Source organism: Podarcis filfolensis, assembly GCF_964270895.1.
Source record: "Podarcis filfolensis genome assembly, chromosome: 4".
Classification (NCBI taxonomy): Eukaryota; Metazoa; Chordata; class Lepidosauria; order Squamata; family Lacertidae; genus Podarcis; species Podarcis filfolensis.
In genome coordinates, this window is record NC_139607.1 from 98,961,552 (window position 1) to 98,978,642 (window position 17,091).

General features: G+C 44.6%; 1 protein-coding gene across 1 annotated transcript in view; it reads left to right on the forward strand.

Moving 5' to 3' along the window:
- LOC310761834 (uncharacterized protein) overlaps nt 1–15,905 on the forward strand; it is a gene marked incomplete at its 5' end in the record, with an annotated part of 70,590 nt that extends 54,685 nt beyond the window's left edge. The window contains one exon of the mRNA XM_083612031.1: nt 13,719–15,905. Within this exon, the coding sequence (XP_083468157.1) occupies nt 13,719–15,901 (2,183 nt within the window). The 3' untranslated portion in view covers nt 15,902–15,905. The remainder of the gene's footprint in view (nt 1–13,718) is intronic.
- Nucleotides 15,906–17,091: the final 1,186 nt, after the last annotated feature.

The window sequence follows — 17,091 nt, forward strand, 5'->3', positions numbered from 1 at the left end:
CATCCAGAATAGCCTCTGCTTTCACTTTTCCAGCACATACCTTTCAGCAGTCTGTCGCTGTCTTACTCTCCTGCAAGTGCCGTGAATCTGGGCCCATAACCTGTTGTTGGGATACTGCCAGGGAGATAAAGTCCATCTGAGCCCCCAAGCTCGGTGCCGGACGATCCATCGACCTCCCGTAGTCACGCAGTACCAGCAATTTAGCGACACTAAGCCTCAGGCTTAGTGCACACTCTAACAGCAGAATTCACACAGCAAAAGTTGCACAAGCATGAGAGCAGAACATGCATATTTACAGTTTTATTCAGCGTTGGTCAGAACAAAGAAAACATGACCGTCTGCTCCGACTGCTCAGGCAAAACAGCAGAAAACGAAAGGAACTTACAACATAAACATCCTGTGAGACAGGAACTTACGCAGGCTGTTATACAAACATCCTGCTCCCTTTTAAGGTGGAACGGAAATATCCTAACAATCTCATCTGTCCTCCTCATCTCATCTCATCTGTCCTCCTCATCTCATCTCATCTGTCCTCCCAGTTGAACGACCTGGCCCAGGGAGAGAGTGAAAAATAGTGGAAGTGAACAGCTGGCTTCGCAAATGGTGTAAACAGGAACGGTTTGGATTCTTAGATCACGGACTGCAGTTTCTTGAAGATGGACTTCTGGCAAGCGATGGGCTGTACCTCACAACGGTTGGGAGGAATGTTTTTGCCAAAAATCTCAGAAACCTCATCAGGAGTGCTTTAAACTGACTAATGTGGGGGAGGGAGACAGTGCTCCTGAAGGTAGGAGTCTATCAATTGATGAAGATGATCATCTAAATGTCATAGACCAAATGGAGCAAACAGCACGCAGACCTAGTGGTGGGAGGAAAAAACCTTAAATAAGAGGCACGGGGGAATGATTAATGGACTTCAATGTCTGTACACTAATGCACAAAGCATGGGAAATAAACAAGATGAGCTTCAGCTCTTGGTACAGCAAACTAAATATGACATAATAGGCATCACTGAAACCTGGTGGGATAAGTCCCACGATTGAAATGTAATAATGGAGGGATACAATCTATTCCAGAGAAACAGACCAGACAAGAAAGGAGGAGGAGTGGCGTTATATGTCAGGGATGTGTATACCTGTGAAGAGATCCAAGATTTAGAACTTCAAAGCCAAAGTGAGAGCATTTGGGTCAAAATTAAGGGAGAGAAGAATAACAGTGACCTCATTGTGGGAGTTTACTATAGATCCCCAAGCCAAACGGAGGACATAGATGATGCCTTCCTGGAACAGATGGCCAAGCATGCAAAAGGAAGGGAGATAGTAGTAATGGGGGACTTCAATTACCCGGATATTTGTTGGATGTCAAACTCAGCCAAGAGCATAAGGTCAAACAGATTCCTCATTGGCCTTGCACACAACTTCATTGTCCAGAAAGTGGGAGAAGCAACAAGAGGAACAGCCATTTTAGATCTGGTCCTAACCAATGTTGATGACCTGGTTAGTGGGGTAGAAGTGGAAGGATCATTAGGCACGAGTGATCATGCTCTTCTGAAGTTTACTATACAGCGGAAAGGAGCAGCCAAGCATACTAGGACTCAATTTCTTGACTTTAAGAAAGCCGACTTCATAAAACTTAGGGAAGTGCTGGGTGAGATCCCATGGAGAGTAATACTAAAAGGAAAGGGAGTTCATGATGGCTGGGAGTTTGTTAAGAGGGAGATAGTAAAAGCACAACTTCAGGCAATACCAATGAGACGGAAACATGGAAGGTGCCTAAAGAAGCCAGGGTAGCTATCTAAAGAACTTCTAACTGAGTTAAGATTAAAAAAGGATGTGTACAAAAAATGGAAAAGGGAGGAAACCACCAAAGAGGAATTCAAACAAATAGCCAGCACGTGTAGACACAAAGTCAGAAAAGCTAAAGCACAGAATGAACTCAGGCTTGCTAGAGAGGTTAAAAGCAACAAAAAAGGCTTTTATGGGTATGTCCGTAGCAAAAGGAAGAACAAAGAAACAGTGGGGTCACTCAGAGGAGAAGATGGTGAAATGCAAACAGAGGACACAGAAAGGGCTGAACTCCTCAATGCCTTCTTTGCCTCAGTCTTCTCCGATAAGGAAAACAATGCCCGACCTGAAGAATTTGGAGCAAATGATTCAGCAGAGGAAACACGGCCCAGAATAACTAAGGAGATAGTACAAGAATACTTGGCTAGTTTAGATGTATTCAAGTCTCCAGGGCCAGATGAACTGCACCCAAGAGTATTAAAAGAACTGGCAGATGTGATCTCAGAACCACTGGCAGTCATCTTTGAGAATTCCTGGAGAACATGCGAAGTCCCGGCAGACTGGAGGAGGGCAAATGTTGTCCCTATTTTCAAAAAGGGGAAAAGAGAGGACCCAAATAATTACCGCCCAGTCAGTCTGACATCAATACCAGGGAAGATTCTGGAGCAGATCATTAAGCAAACAGTCTGTGAGCACCTAGAAAGGAATGCTGTGATCACCAATAGTCAGCATGGATTTCTGAAAAATAAGTCATATCAGACTAACCTGATCTCGTTTTTTGACAGAATTACAAGCCTGGTAGATGAAGGGAACGCAGTGGATGTAGCCTACCTTGATTTCAGCAAGGCATTTGACAAGGTGCCCCATGATATTCTTGTAAAGAAGCTGGTAAAATGCGGTCTTGACTATGCTACCACTCAGTGGATTTGTAATTGGCTGACTGACCGAACCCAAAGGGTGCTCATCAATGGTTCCTCTTCATCCTGGAGAAGAGTGACTAGTGGGGTGCCACAGGGTTCTGTCTTGGGCCCAGTCTTATTCAACATCTTTATCAACGACTTGGATGATGGACTCAAGGGCATCCTGATCAAATTTGCAGATGACACCAAACTGGGAGGGGGGGCTAACACCCCAGAGGACAGGATCACACTTCAAAACGACCTTGACAGATTGGAGAACTGGGCCAAAACAAACAAGATGAATTTTAACAGGGAGAAATGTAAAGTATTGCACTTGGGCAAAAAAAATGAGAGGCACAAATACAAGATGGGTGACACCTGGCTTGAGAGCAATACATGTGAAAAGGATCTAGGAGTCTTGGTTGACCACAAACTTGACATGAGCCAACAGTGTGACGCGGCAGCTAAAAAAGCCAATGCAATTCTGGGCTGCATCAATAGGAGTATAGCATCTAGATCAAGGGAAGTAATAGTGCCACTGTATTCTGCTCTGGTCAGACCTCACCTGGAGTACTGTGTCCAGTTCTGGGCGCCACAGTTCAAGAAGGACACTGACGAACTGGAACGTGTCCAGAGGAGGGCAACCAAAATGGTCAAAGGCCTGGAAACGATGCCTTATGAGGAACGGCTAAGGGAGCTGGGCATGTTTAGCCTGGAGAAGAGGAGGTTAAGGGGTGATATGATAGCCATGTTCAAATATATAAAAGGATGTCACATAGAGGAGGGAGAAAGGTTGTTTTCTGCTGCTCCAGAGAAGCAGACACGGAGCAATGGATCCAAACTGCAGGAAAGAAGATTCCACCTAAACATTAGGAAGAACTTCCTTTTTTAAAAAAATATATATATTTATTGAAATTTTCCACTTTAATACATTAAAAAAATCAAAAAGGAAAAACAAAAAAGTTTAAAAACACATAGAGTTCACAATCCTTATTTTTCTATAACATATTTCCCTGACTTCCCCACACCTCCCCTTCTTATATTCCAATTCAAATTGTTAGTTCAGCAAGTTCTTATCCCTAATTTTTTACCTTTTTCTATTTAGTTCATTTTAAAAAAGCCAATTTTACCTTATAAACATCAATATTTATACATCAGTACTCATTCTTAAAACCTTTTTCTAAAGTCGACCCAAGTTCCCTTCCACGACTTCCCCAATCTTCATACAAATAACAAAACAGAATAAAAACAAAAACAGATTATAATTATGCACCCTTTGGATTCCCAAATTCCACCCCCCCTTTCCCGGTTTCAATCCCCAACAAATGTCCATCAGTCTTAATCTACTATCAGCCTGGAGATCTCATGTCCGAGGCTCTTAATTCTCTCTCAATTCCTCTCTGCCGGTTTTTTTTATGGTCCTTAATATTAAACACCAGATCTCAGAGAAGCTCTAGCCCAATGGGATCCATGTTTCTTCCAGCCAGACCTCCATACTTAAAAGTGGAGCCCGAATCTTGTTTCTTACTCCTTTCAAGTCCAAATGTCCCCAAAGCTCCAACTTCCACCTTAATCAGATTTGTAATCCTTGGATCTTCAGATCTCCACATAAGGAGATCTCTCCATTCTTCAATCTCTAATTCAAACCAGATTTTCGACATCCAGTTCTTATTTTCCTTTGTAGCCATCATGTCAGGCCTCTGGCTCTCCTTTGTCATCTGCAGCATTACAGCTCCTCCTTCCTTTTCCTCAGAAACAACATATATCTCTTTCTCCACACTCTCAAAGCTCTGAAGTTTCTCTTCTTGTCCAGCTGCATGGACTTCCTGAGTCAAGTCCTTATCAAATTCAATGAGTTTATTTACTGTTAAATCCAGAGTTGCAACATTTGTAGCCAAAACATCAATTTGGCCTTGTAACTTTCCCAAGAGAACAAAAACTCTGTCCAATTTAGCTTGTATTTTCAAATTAGCTGTCAAGACTGAAAAAGAGAACTTTGTTTCTCTTGTCTCTGCTGGTTATATTTGTTAAAATTTGGTTATAATTTGTTGAAAACAAGGAAGAACTGATACAAACTAACTTGACTTTTGGATTTGAACTGGAAGGAATATTAAGTAACCAAAATCCCTCTAGAGGGGGTTTTGGGACATTACAAGAATGGCTGAAGGAGGGAAAATACAAGCTAAATTGGACAGAGTTTTTGTTCTCTTGGGAAAGTTACAAGGCCAACATTAGGAAGAACTTCCTGACAGTAAGAGCTGTTCGACAGTGGAATTTGCTGCCAAGGAGTGTGGTGGAGTCTCCTTCTTTGGAGGTCTTTAAGCAGAGGCTTGACAACCATATGTCAGGAGTGCTCTGATGGCGTTTCCAGCTTGGCAGGGGGTTGGACTCGATGGCCCTTGTGGTCTCTTCCAACTCTATGATTCTATGATATCCACATGACCTGAAGGTGCTGCTGTGCAATGCCAGGTCAATGATTCATAAGACCACTGCCATCCATGACTTGATCATGGATGAAGGACTTGACCTGGCATGTGTAACAGAGACTTGGTTGGATGAAGCAGATGGGGCTTTATCCCATGATGCTTTATCCCATGTTGATGGCCTTTCTGCTGATTCCCTGGTGGCCCAGGACTATTGACTGTTTGGCTCCGAAGCGCCCTCTTCGATTGCATGGAGCCCTGATAGCCCTGTGGTTTTCCACGGATCTGAGGGCAATGAAACAATCGCTGAGACAGCTAGAGCGCCGGTTGCGGATAACTCATTCTGAAGCTGACCGGACACGGATTAGAGCTCAATGCCGAGCCTACCAAGTGGCGGTAGCAACGGCGAAGAAAACTTTCTTTGCCACCTCTGTTGCATCTGCAGAAAACAGCAGCAGGAGACTTTTTAAGGTGGTTTGCAATTTAGCGGAATCACCTGCTACATTGGGGCCCAGTATGGGCCACATGATCTCCTGCAATAATTTTGCAAAGTTTTTTGCATATAAAGTCGCTCAGATTCAGGAAGAGGTAGACTCCACCGTGGGAGCAGGGCCGGGGCAGGAGAGTGCTAGAGCCCTGTCTAGTCAAGTTGTGTGGGATCAATTCCAATCTGTTACCTCCGAGGATGTGGACAGGCTGCTTGGGTGAGTGAAACCAACCACCTGTCTCCTTGATCCTTGCCCATCCTGGCTTAGAAAGCTAGCCGGGAAGGGCTGGGAGATGGGCTTCGTGGGGTCGTGAATGCTTCTCTCTGTGAGGGAGCCTTCCGAGACCCGCTGAAAGAGGCGGTCATTAAACCGCTTCTTAAAAAACCATCTTTAGATGCTGCCAATATGGCTAACTATCGCCCAGTCTCAAATCTTCCATTCTTGGGCAAGGTGATTGAGTGAGTGGTTGCTGAACAACTCCAGGCACGCCTGGAAGAAGTGCACCATTTGGATCCCTTCCAGTCGGGATTCAGGCCTCACCATGGGACTGAAACTGCCTTGGTCGCACTGGTAGATGATCTCCGTCAGGCTAGGGACAAAGGTGAGAGCTGTTTCCTAGTTCTGCTGGATCTCTCAGTGGTGTTTGATACCATTGACCATAACATCCTTCTGGATCGTCTTGAGGGGCTGGGAGCTGGGGGCACTGTCATACAGTGGTTCCGCTCCTTCCTCCTGGGCCGTGTTCAGAAAGTGGGGGGGGGATGAGTGTTCAGACCCCTGGGCTCTCACTTGTGGGGTGCCTCAGGGTTCCGTCCTCTCCCCCATGCTTTTCAACATATACATGCAGCTGCTGGGAGAGATCATCAGGGGGTTTGGGCTGGGTGCTCATCAGTATGTGGATGATGCCCAACTCTACCTCTCAAATCGGAACCAGTGAAGGCGGTGAAGGTCCTCTGTGAGTGTCTGGAGGCAGTTGGAGGATGGATGGCAGCTAACAGATTGAGGCTGAATCCTGTTTTGGGGGGACAGGAGGCGGGCAGGTGTGGGGGACTCCCTGGTCCTGAATGGGGTAACTGTGCCCCTGAAGGACCAGGTGTGAAGCCTGGTCTCACAGCTGTCCATGGAGGCACAGGTCACTTGTGTGTCCAGGGCAGCTGTTTATCAGCTCCATCTGGTACGCAGGATGAGACCCTACCTGCGCACAGACTGTCTCACCAGAGAGGTGCATGCCCTAGTTATCTCCCGCTTGGACTACTGCAATGCGTTCTATGTGGGGCTACCTTTGAAGGCGACCCGGAAACTACAACTAATCTAAAATGTGGCAGCTAGACTGGTGACTGGGAGCTGCCACCGAGACCATGTAACACTGGTCTTGAAAGACCTACACTGGCTCCCAGTACGTTTCTGAGCACAATTCAGAGTGTTGTTGCTGACCTTTAACGCCCTAAACGGCCTCGGTCCTGTATACCTGAAGGAGCGTCTCCACCTCCATCGTTCTGCCCAGACACTAAGGTCCAGCGCCGAGGGCCTTCTGGCAGTTCCCTCCCTGCGAGAAGCCAAGTTACAGGGAACCAGCTAGAGGGCCTTCTCGGTAGTGGCACCCTCCCTGTGGAACGCCCTCCCACCAGATGTCAAAGAGAAAAATAACTACCAAACTTTTAGAAGACATCTAAAGGCAGCCCTATTTAGGGAAGCTTTTAATGTTTAATAGCTTATTGTATTTTAGTGTTTTGTTGGAAGCCGCCCAGAGTCCTGGCTGGGGAAACCCAGCCAGATGGGCGGGGTATAAATAAATTATTATTATTATTATTATTATTATTATTATTATTATTATTATTATTAACAGGAAGGATACAACAGAGCATTGTGTAGCAGATCATATTTCTGCTGTCTCAGAAGAGGACATTTCCCTTTTTCTTTTAGGGTCCAGTATGCTTTGAAGATGTCGCTTTTCGTTTCACGGACGAGGAGTGGGCGTTGCTGGATCCTGACCAGAGAGCTCTGCATAAAGACGTCATGGAGGAGAATCGTGGGATCGTGGCCTCTCTTGGTAAGGCTCCCTGTGGGATCCTCATATCTGCCTGGAAATTCAAAAAATACCTCTATGGGACCAACCTCAGATATTTTTACAGAGCTCAACAGCGTCCCCTACAACACCTGGGAACCTAACACCCCCACAATAAAGAGTAAATTACAGTTTTTTCTTTGAACAACCTTCCTCAAATTACTCCTTTTTCTACCAGGATTGGGCTGGTCTGAACTTCCCAGGCCATCTTCAATGTCAGCTTCAGAATTGTAAGTAAAGCTAAGTAGGTTTTGGCTTTTGTTGCTGTCAGTCTTGGGTTGACCAAAGAGACGACTGGCAGCGAAGCTCAGGTGCTGCCAGCCAGAGAAGAAGCAGGCCTAGGGAGAGGAGAGTTAGCAGCGGAAGGCAGAGAGGAGGGGGAGAGGAACTCTCATCTGAGCTCTGAACAAGGGGGAGAAGAAAAAGAGAGACAGAGTGACAGACAGCTGTGTGAGAGCTACAGGAGTGAGTCAGACGCTGGAATGCAAGAAGCATTCTCTGCCAAATCTCGTAGGATCTGAAAAGTGGTCAAGACGCTCTAAAGATCCTGGAAGAGAAGGTGGGGGCTTCCGTGCTGGGGAAGGGGGAGGAGCTCAGTCTGGGCAACTCCATCTTGTGGGGAGGACGAAGAGTAGAGGAGCTCCGTCCAAGTTTGTTGTTTTAGCAATAAATCTGAAATTATTAACAGCCAGAGTCGTCTCACGTTTGTGGGAGAGACCAAGCCATAACAAGGAGTGACATTGGAGATGGAGGGGATGCCATGACTGGGCCAAACAAAATCCATCCCAGAGAAGAGCTAGGCTTATGGAATCTCAGGTAGTAGTAGCAGTGATGAGGATGAGGATGATACATTGGTACCTCGGTTTACAAACTTAATTTTTTCCAGAACAGGTAGCACTGTAGTAATAATAATAATTTTTTGTAATGGCTTGGCTCTCCCACAGAAGCGAGACACCGGCAGTAATTATCTCAGGTTTATTGTTCAAACACATAAATCACTCTGGAGCTCCTTCACTCTGTCTGACTTCAAGTTTGCAGTTGCCAAGTCTAAACTCCGCCCCTTCCCCCTCCTCTCACTGACCTTTTCGCGCCTTCGAGTTTTTGGGTTAGCTATTCCTGGCCTCTCCCCTTCTGTCTCTGAGCTAAGATTCGTATTTTGTGGATCTTTGCTATCTGCTGCCTGCTCTCTGTTCTCTGAAGCTCTGCCACTCGGCTGCCCCTCCTCCCTCTCACATTCCAGATCACATTCCAGTTTCCTTATCTCTCTTTGCCTGCTTTCATACATTCCAGCTTCTGTCACCTCCGGAACAATGCTGACATTTTTATTTCTACCCTGCCCGTCTGGCTGGGTTGCCCCAGCCACTCTGGGTGGCTTCCAACACATATATAAACATGAAACATAAATAATAATATTCTGATCCCATATAAAAAGAACATTAACTTAAAATGAGCAACTTATACTGGTGGTCAAAATTGTGGAAACCTTTTGTGAAATAACGTGAAAGCTTTGGTAACCTTGGTAACCTTTAGCTTTCATTACAGCCTTATAATGCCTTCCCATGAAGTTTTTAGTTCTGCAGCTGTGAGAATGTGAAACCAAGACTGAATTATTGCCTCTTTTAATTGAGCTTTATTGCTGGGTTGCCTTTGATTAACAAGTTTCTTTAGTCAGCCCCATAGAATTCCGATTGGGTTAAAGTTTGAGCTATTCCCAGGACATTCTGGCAGTGGAATAGGATTATCTTGAAAGCACCGTTTGCACACAGCAGCAACATGACATGGAGCTGAATCTTGTTGAAATAGATAAATAGATAGATGATAGATAGATAGATAGATAGATAGATAGATAGATAGATAGATAATAAATATATATATATGCTTCAGTATCAGGGAAAAGATCACCTGCGGAAGGCTTCAGTTTGGGCTAAAGTATTTCATTTATGTGTTTTGGGGCATTTACATGCTGAGATAAGATGGCGCCTGGCACACTTCCCCTGTGCCGATGGACGCCTGTGCCGATAGAAAAAACCTGAGCTCTCTTTGAAGCTCTTAGCAGAGTTATGCAGTGTTGCCTTGTGTCTGGATAATAAATCAGACTGAACGCAGGCTTCTTGCTAATCTCTAACAGCCTTTAATGAAAAGAAAAACATCATAAATCAGCCCGGCAAGAGAGCGGACATTCTTTCGTCTCTCAGCCAAAAAATGAAAGGAACTCACACACAAAGAAAGATTCCCGTATGTGAACATAACCATGCCTCAGAATGTGAGACGTCACACAGAACTGTTTAACCCTGTAAGTTCTGATTCTCCTCAGCGTTGCCATAGAGGCAGCTAGGTGATAAGAAGAACCGTCCTTCTCACTTCCTCTGTCACGTCCTCCCTTCGCATTCCCACCCTGGCCTCCCCTTCTAGACTGGCTGCCATGGAAACCTGGCTGGCTGCCACGAGGACTTGGCTGACTGCCATGGGAAGCGACCTTGGAGACATCCTGCCCTGCCTCTCTGGCTCTCCTCGGACAAGACCGACGCAAGTGGTCAACAGACCCGCAGACAAAACAACGACAAGTGGAAAAAGCCTGAACTGTGCCTTCTGGCTTGGCCCCCCCTCTGCTACCGGCAGGGCACCCTGAGCCAGCTCGACCCTCTCTGAGACAGCGTTCCTCCTCGTCACACAAACGACCGGTGGAAAACTTTGCAAACTTGCCTATGGTCTTCTCTGCCCCCCCCAACCTTGCCAGCAGCTTTCCATGAGGCTGTACTGCATCTGGGGACGTGGCTTTTGGCTTCCGCTGTGGTTTCTCAGCAAACCCTCTCCAGCTCCTGCCAAACAGCCTGGGCACTGTCAAGACCCTCCACCAGAGGTAGCTGTGAGCCCTCCAAACTGAACACGATAGCTTCCACGGCTTTCTGGTCTTTCCTCTGTGAGGCATGGGCATCTGCAACAACCGCTGCTGCAGCTCCGGCTGGAGCTTGCTGTGGGGGCCCTTGGGTTGCCTCCCACAGACCCTTGGCTACCAGCCAGGCCTTCAGCTTCCTTGACCACTCCTCCCAGTTGCTCCCATTTAATTTTTCAAAGGGGACTGAGAATGACTCCTGTCCATCTGCCATCTTCTCCCCCGGGGCTGAGCCTACTCAGGTCACCAGCAGCTCCTCTTGGCACCCGGTCCTGAAGATGAGATCCTCCCCAGCAAGCTTCCCTGCCTCAAACGCTAGGCAGGAGCTCCAGCTGGCTTCTCCTACACACACAGTCACGACGTGGCAACAGCTTCCAAAGCTTGGCTGGTTCCCATAACCTGCTGAGATAAGATGGCGCCCGACACATTTCCCCTGTGCCGATGGACGCCTGTGCCAATAGAAAAAACTTGAGCTCTCTTTGAAGCAGAGTTATGCAGTGTTGCCTTGTGTCTGGATAATAAATCAGACTGAATGCAGGCTTCTTGCTAATCTCTAACAGCCTTTAATGAAAAGAAAAACATCATAAATCAGCCCGGCAAGAGAGCGGACATTCTTTCGTCTCTCAGCCAAAAAATGAAAGGAACTCACACACAAAGAAAGATTCCCGTATGTGAACATAACCATGCCTCAGAATGTGAGACGTCACACAGAACTGTTTAACCCTGTAAGTTCTGATTCTCCTCACATTACATTCCCATTAATGACACAAATTCTGCCCACACCTTTTGCTGCCATACAACCCCAGATCATCACACTATCTGGGTGTTTCACGGTCGGTGTAATGCAAGTAGGATGTAAATCTTTTCTGATTCTTCTCCTTGCGTATTTCATGCCATCACTACCAAGCAAGGAGATTTGGGTCTCATCCCTCCAAATCACACTGTCCCATTGTTCCACTGTCCACTTAACAAGGGTTTAGTCATGGCGTGGTGTAGTGGTTAAGAGCGGTAGACTTGTAATCTGGTGAACCGGGTTTGCGTCTCCACTCCTCCACATGCAGCTGCTGGGTGACCTTGGGCCAGTCACACTTCTTTGAAGTCTCTCAGACCCACTCACCTCACAGAGTGTTTGTTGTGGGGGAGGAAGGGAAAGGAGATTGTTTTTTTATATATAAAATATTTATTAAAGCTTTACAAAATGAAAAAAGAAAAAGAAAAATACAAATAAAAAAGAAAAGAAAACAGTTCCATATTTCCATTACATTCTTTCATTTACTTAATTTTCTGGACCTCCTCTAACCTCCCTTTTTGTATTCCAGTTTATCAGTTCCGCAAATCCTTCCCCTCTTTACTTGTCCTAATCTTTAATCTTCAAATAATGTAACATTAGATTTTTACTTATTAATAGTCCATTTTTTCATACTCCTTATAGTATTATAACTAAAAACCACATAACTTTCAATCCAACATCATTCTAACATTCATTAATTTTGCAATATTTCTGTAAATAATCTTTAAATTTCTTCCAATCTTCTTCCACCGACTCTTCTCCCTGGTCTCAGATTCTGCCGGTCATTTCTGCCAATTCCATATGGTCTATCACCTTGAGCTGCCATTCTTCCAGGGTGGGTAGGTCTTGTGTCTTCCAATACTTTGCGATAAGTATTCTTGCTGCTGTTGTGGCATACATAAAAAAAGTTCTGTCCTTCTTTAGCACCTGTTGGCCGACAATGCCCAGAAGAAAGGCCTCTGGTTTCTTCGAGAAGGTATATTTAAATACCTTTTTCAATTCATTATATATCATCTCCCAGAAAGCCTTAATCCTTGGGCACGTCCACCAAAGGTGAAAGAATGTACCTTCTGTTTCTTTACATTTCCAACATTTGTTATCGGGCAAGTGATAAATTTTTGCCAGCTTGACTGGGGTCATGTACCACCTGTATATCATTTTCATAATATTCTCTCTTAAGGCATTGCATGCCGTAAACTTCATACCTGTGGTCCATAACTGTTCCCAGTCAGCAAACATAATATTATGTCCAACATCTTGTGCCCACTTAATCATAGCAGATTTCACCGTTTCATCCTGAGTATTCCATTTCAACAGCAAGTTATACATCCTTGACAAAATCTTAGTTTTGGGCTCTAACAGTTCTGTTTCCAATTTTGATTCTTCCACCTGGGAAAGGAGATTGTTAGCCGCTTTGAGACTCCTGAAGGGGAGTGAAAGGTGGGATATCAAATCCAAACTCCTCCTCCTCCTCTTCTTCTTCTTTAATCTTTTCAAGCTTTGCTTGAGAGATAACAATGGCTTTTTCATTTAGACCAGTCCTTGCACTCAACTTCACATTGCATTAAGCCATGTAATCTTGTATACACACAGATGATATTCTTCTGTCATGTAGGGACAGTCTCTCCATTCTTCGATCGTCACTTGCCTTTGTGCACCTTTTCCTACCTTTAACGGTATGATTTTATGGTCACTGAGTCTCCTTATAGCTCTTCCAAAATATAGAAATGCCAGGTTTGCTTAAGTTTTCCCCAATCTTTCTTCTAATTTCTTCATAACTGTAGCCCTGTTCACTTAATAGTACAATTTTACATCGCATTCTGGGTGACCAGTCAACTCTTTGTGCCATTTCTATAATTTTATTATGTTTTTCAACCTCACTAAATGAAAGAAGACAGAAAACCAACCAACTTGTTAGCAATCACGTAGCACACTGAAAAAAGTCAACCTAAGCAAGTTGTGCTTCCTTTTTCTGGTTATTTGGCTATAATGGTTCATAGAATATGGATAATTAAACAAACTTTGTTGAATTGCATTCTTGATAAAATTATCTTTCCATTGATACATAGTTTTATGATACTACTCCAAAAGAAGCAGAGTTTTGAGCCATCAAACCTCTGAAATGCACTTTTCTCCAAAAGGCTTCTGCAATTTTGACCACTACTGTATATCAAACAAAGCAACATTCAACAACACATCAGAATCTCATAATAAATATGTTGGTTAATGACAAACAACACAGGTAATGAACACCCCCCCGAGCTCCCTTCAGTTAATGACAAACAACACAGGTAATGAACACCCCCCCCCCCGAGCTCCCTTCAGTTCTTCTCCATTTGTTCATGAGTATCTAACCCATTTTTGTCTCCATTGCAGATTGTAATGAATCGGAAATCGAGAACAAAGGTGACCAAGATAAAATCCCCAGAGAGGAGAAGCCACGTAAAAATTTAGAGTGTGAAGAAAGCTGCAGTCAGAGCTCCCATTCCACTTCCCATCAACAAAATCTCATTGGAAAGAAACCCTATCAGTGTGTGGAATGTGGAAAGAGCTTCAGTAAGAAGGAAAGTCTTACTTCCCATCAAAGAATTCATACAGGGGAGAAACCCTATCAGTGTGTGGAATGTGGAAAGAGCTTCAGGAGGAAGGACATTCTCATATTTCATCAAAGAATTCATACAGGGGAGAAACCCTACCAGTGTGTAGAATGTGGAAAGAGCTTCAGTCACAGCTTCAGTCTCACTTCCCACAAGCGAATTCATACACGGGAGAAACCCTATCAGTGTGTAGAATGTGGAAAGAGTTTCAGTCAGAGCTCCCATCTCACTTCCCATCAAAGAACGCATACAGGGGAGAAACCCTATCAGTGTGTGGAATGTGGAAAGAGCTTCATTCACAGCTTCAGTCTCACTTCCCATCAAAGAATTCATACAGGGGAGAAACCCTATCAGTGTGTGGAATGTGGAAAGAGCTTCAGGAAGAAGGACACTCTCACATTTCATCAAAGAATTCATACAGGGGAGAAACCCTATCAGTGCATGGAATGTGGAAAGAGCTTCAGGCATAGCTCCTCTCTCACTTGCCATCAAATAATTCATACAGGGGAGAAACCCTTTCAGTGCTTTGAATGTGGAAAGAGCTTCAGTCACAGCTCCCATCTCACTTCCCATCACAGAATTCATACAGGGGAGAAACCCCATGAATGTGTGGAATGTGGAAAGAGCTTCAGGAAGAGCTCCAATCTCACTTCCCATCGAAGAATTCATACAGGGGAGAAACCCTATCAGTGTGTGGAATGTGGAAAGAGCTTCAGGAAGAGCTCCGATCTCACTTCCCATCAAAGAGTTCATACAGGGGAGAAACCCTATCAGTGTGTGGAATGTGGAAAGAGCTTCAGGAAGAAGGACCAACTCACTTGCCATCAAAGAATTCATACAGGGGAGAAACCCTATCGGTGTGTGGAATGTGGAAAGCGCTTCAGTCACAGCCAGAGTCTCACTTCCCATCACAGAGTTCATACAGGGGAGAAACCCTATCAGTGTGTGGAATGTGGAAAGAGCTTCAGGAAGAAGGACACTCTCACATTTCATCAAAGAATTCATACAGGGGAGAAACCCTATCAGTGCGTGGAATGTGGAAAGAGCTTCAGGCATAGCTCCTCTCTCACTTGCCATCAAATAATTCATACAGGGGAGAAACCCTTTCAGTGCTTTGAATGTGGAAAGAGCTTCAGTCACAGCTCCCATCTCACTTCCCATCACAGAATTCATACAGGGGAGAAACCCTATGAATGTGTGGAATGTGGAAAGAGCTTCAATCAGAGCTCCGCTCTCACTTCCCATAAAAGAATTCATACAGGGGAGAAACGCTATCAGTGCATGGAATGTGGAAAGAGCTTTAGTCACAGCCAGAGTCTCGCTTTCCATCAAAGAATTCATACAGGGGAGAAACCCTATCAGTGTGTGGAATGTGGAAAATGGTTCAGTCAGAGCTCCCATCTCACTGCCCATCAAAGAATTCATACAGGGGAGAAACCCTATCAGTGTGTGGAATGTGGAAAGAGCTTCAGGAAGAGCTCCGATCTCACTTCCCATCAAAGAGTTCATACAGGGGAGAAACCCTATCAGTGTGTGGAATGTGGAAAGAGCTTCAGGAAGAAGGACCAACTCACTTGCCATCAAAGAATTCATACAGGGGAGAAACCCTATCAGTGTGTGGAATGTGGAAAGAGCTTCAGTCACAGCCAGAGTCTCACTTCCCATCACAGAGTTCATACAGGGGAGAAACCCTATCAGTGTGTGGAATGTGGAAAGAGCTTCAGGAAGAAGGACCAACTCACTTGCCATCAAAGAGTTCATACAGGGGAGAAACCCTATCAGTGTGTGGAATGTGGAAAGAGCTTCAGTAAGAAGGACCAACTCACTCGCCATCAAAGAATTCATACAGGGGAGAAACCCTATCAGTGTGTAGAATGTGAAAAGAGCTTCAGTAAGAAGGACACACTCACTTCCCATAAAAGAATCCATACAAACGTTGGGAAAACCATTATACAGCTTTAGGAGCCAAGAAGGAGAAGAGTGACTAGTGGGGTGCCACAGGGTTCTGTCTTGGGCCCAGTCTTATTCAACATCTTTATCAACGACTTGGATGATGGACTCAAGGGCATCCTGATCAAATTTGCAGATGACACCAAACTGGGAGGGGTGGCTAACACCCCAGAGGACAGGATCACACTTCAAAACGACCTTGACAGATTAGAGAACTGGGCCAAAACAAACAAGATGAATTTTAACAGGGAGAAATGTAAAGTATTGCACTTGGGCAAAAAAAAATATGAGAGGCACAATTACAATCTGAAGAGAAACCAGACTATGCAGAACTGGACAAACTAACTGGGAAAATTAGATATAATAAAGATCAAAAGTTCATCGAGGACTGGGAAAAATTTGTGGACTATCTGAAAAATACATGTGGTGTTAATACAACGCTAGTGGGATTTCAAGAGGCACTGTAAAAAAAAAAGTATTGTTTATTAGAAATAATAGGACTAAGGGGGAATATTGGCAATACGAAAGAAGTTAATGTGTATTAAAGGTATAAATATGGATGATTGTCAGAGACGCTGAAGGAAGTCCAAAACAGTCATAATTTGTTGTATTCGGGATAATATGTATAATTGGATGAAAACTAATAAAATTTATTATAAAAAATAAAAAAATAAAAAATAAAATTACCGAACTCTACTGAAAAAAAAAAAGAAAAAAAAGAGAGAGGCACAATTACAAGATGGGTGGCACCTGGCTTGAGAGCAGTACATGTGAAAAGGATCTAGGAGTCTTGGTTGACCACAAACTTGACATGAGCCAACAGTGTGACGCGGCAGCTAAAAAAGCCAATGCAATTCTGGGCTGCATCAATAGGAGTATAGCATCTAGATCAAAGGAAGTAATAGTGCCACTGTATTCTGCTCTGGTCAGACCTCACCTGGAGTACTGTGTCCAGTTCTGGGCACCACAGTTCAAGAAGGACACTGACAAACTGGAACGTGTCCAGAGGAGGGCAACCAAAATGGTCAAAGGCCTGGAAACGGTGCCTTATGAGGAACGGCTAAGGGAGCTGGGCATGTTTAGCCTGGAGAAGAGGAGGTTAAGGGGTGATATGATAGCCATGTTCAAATATATAAAAGGATGTCACATAGAGGAGGGAGAAAGGTTGTTTTCTGCTGCTCCAGAGAAGCGGACACGGAGCA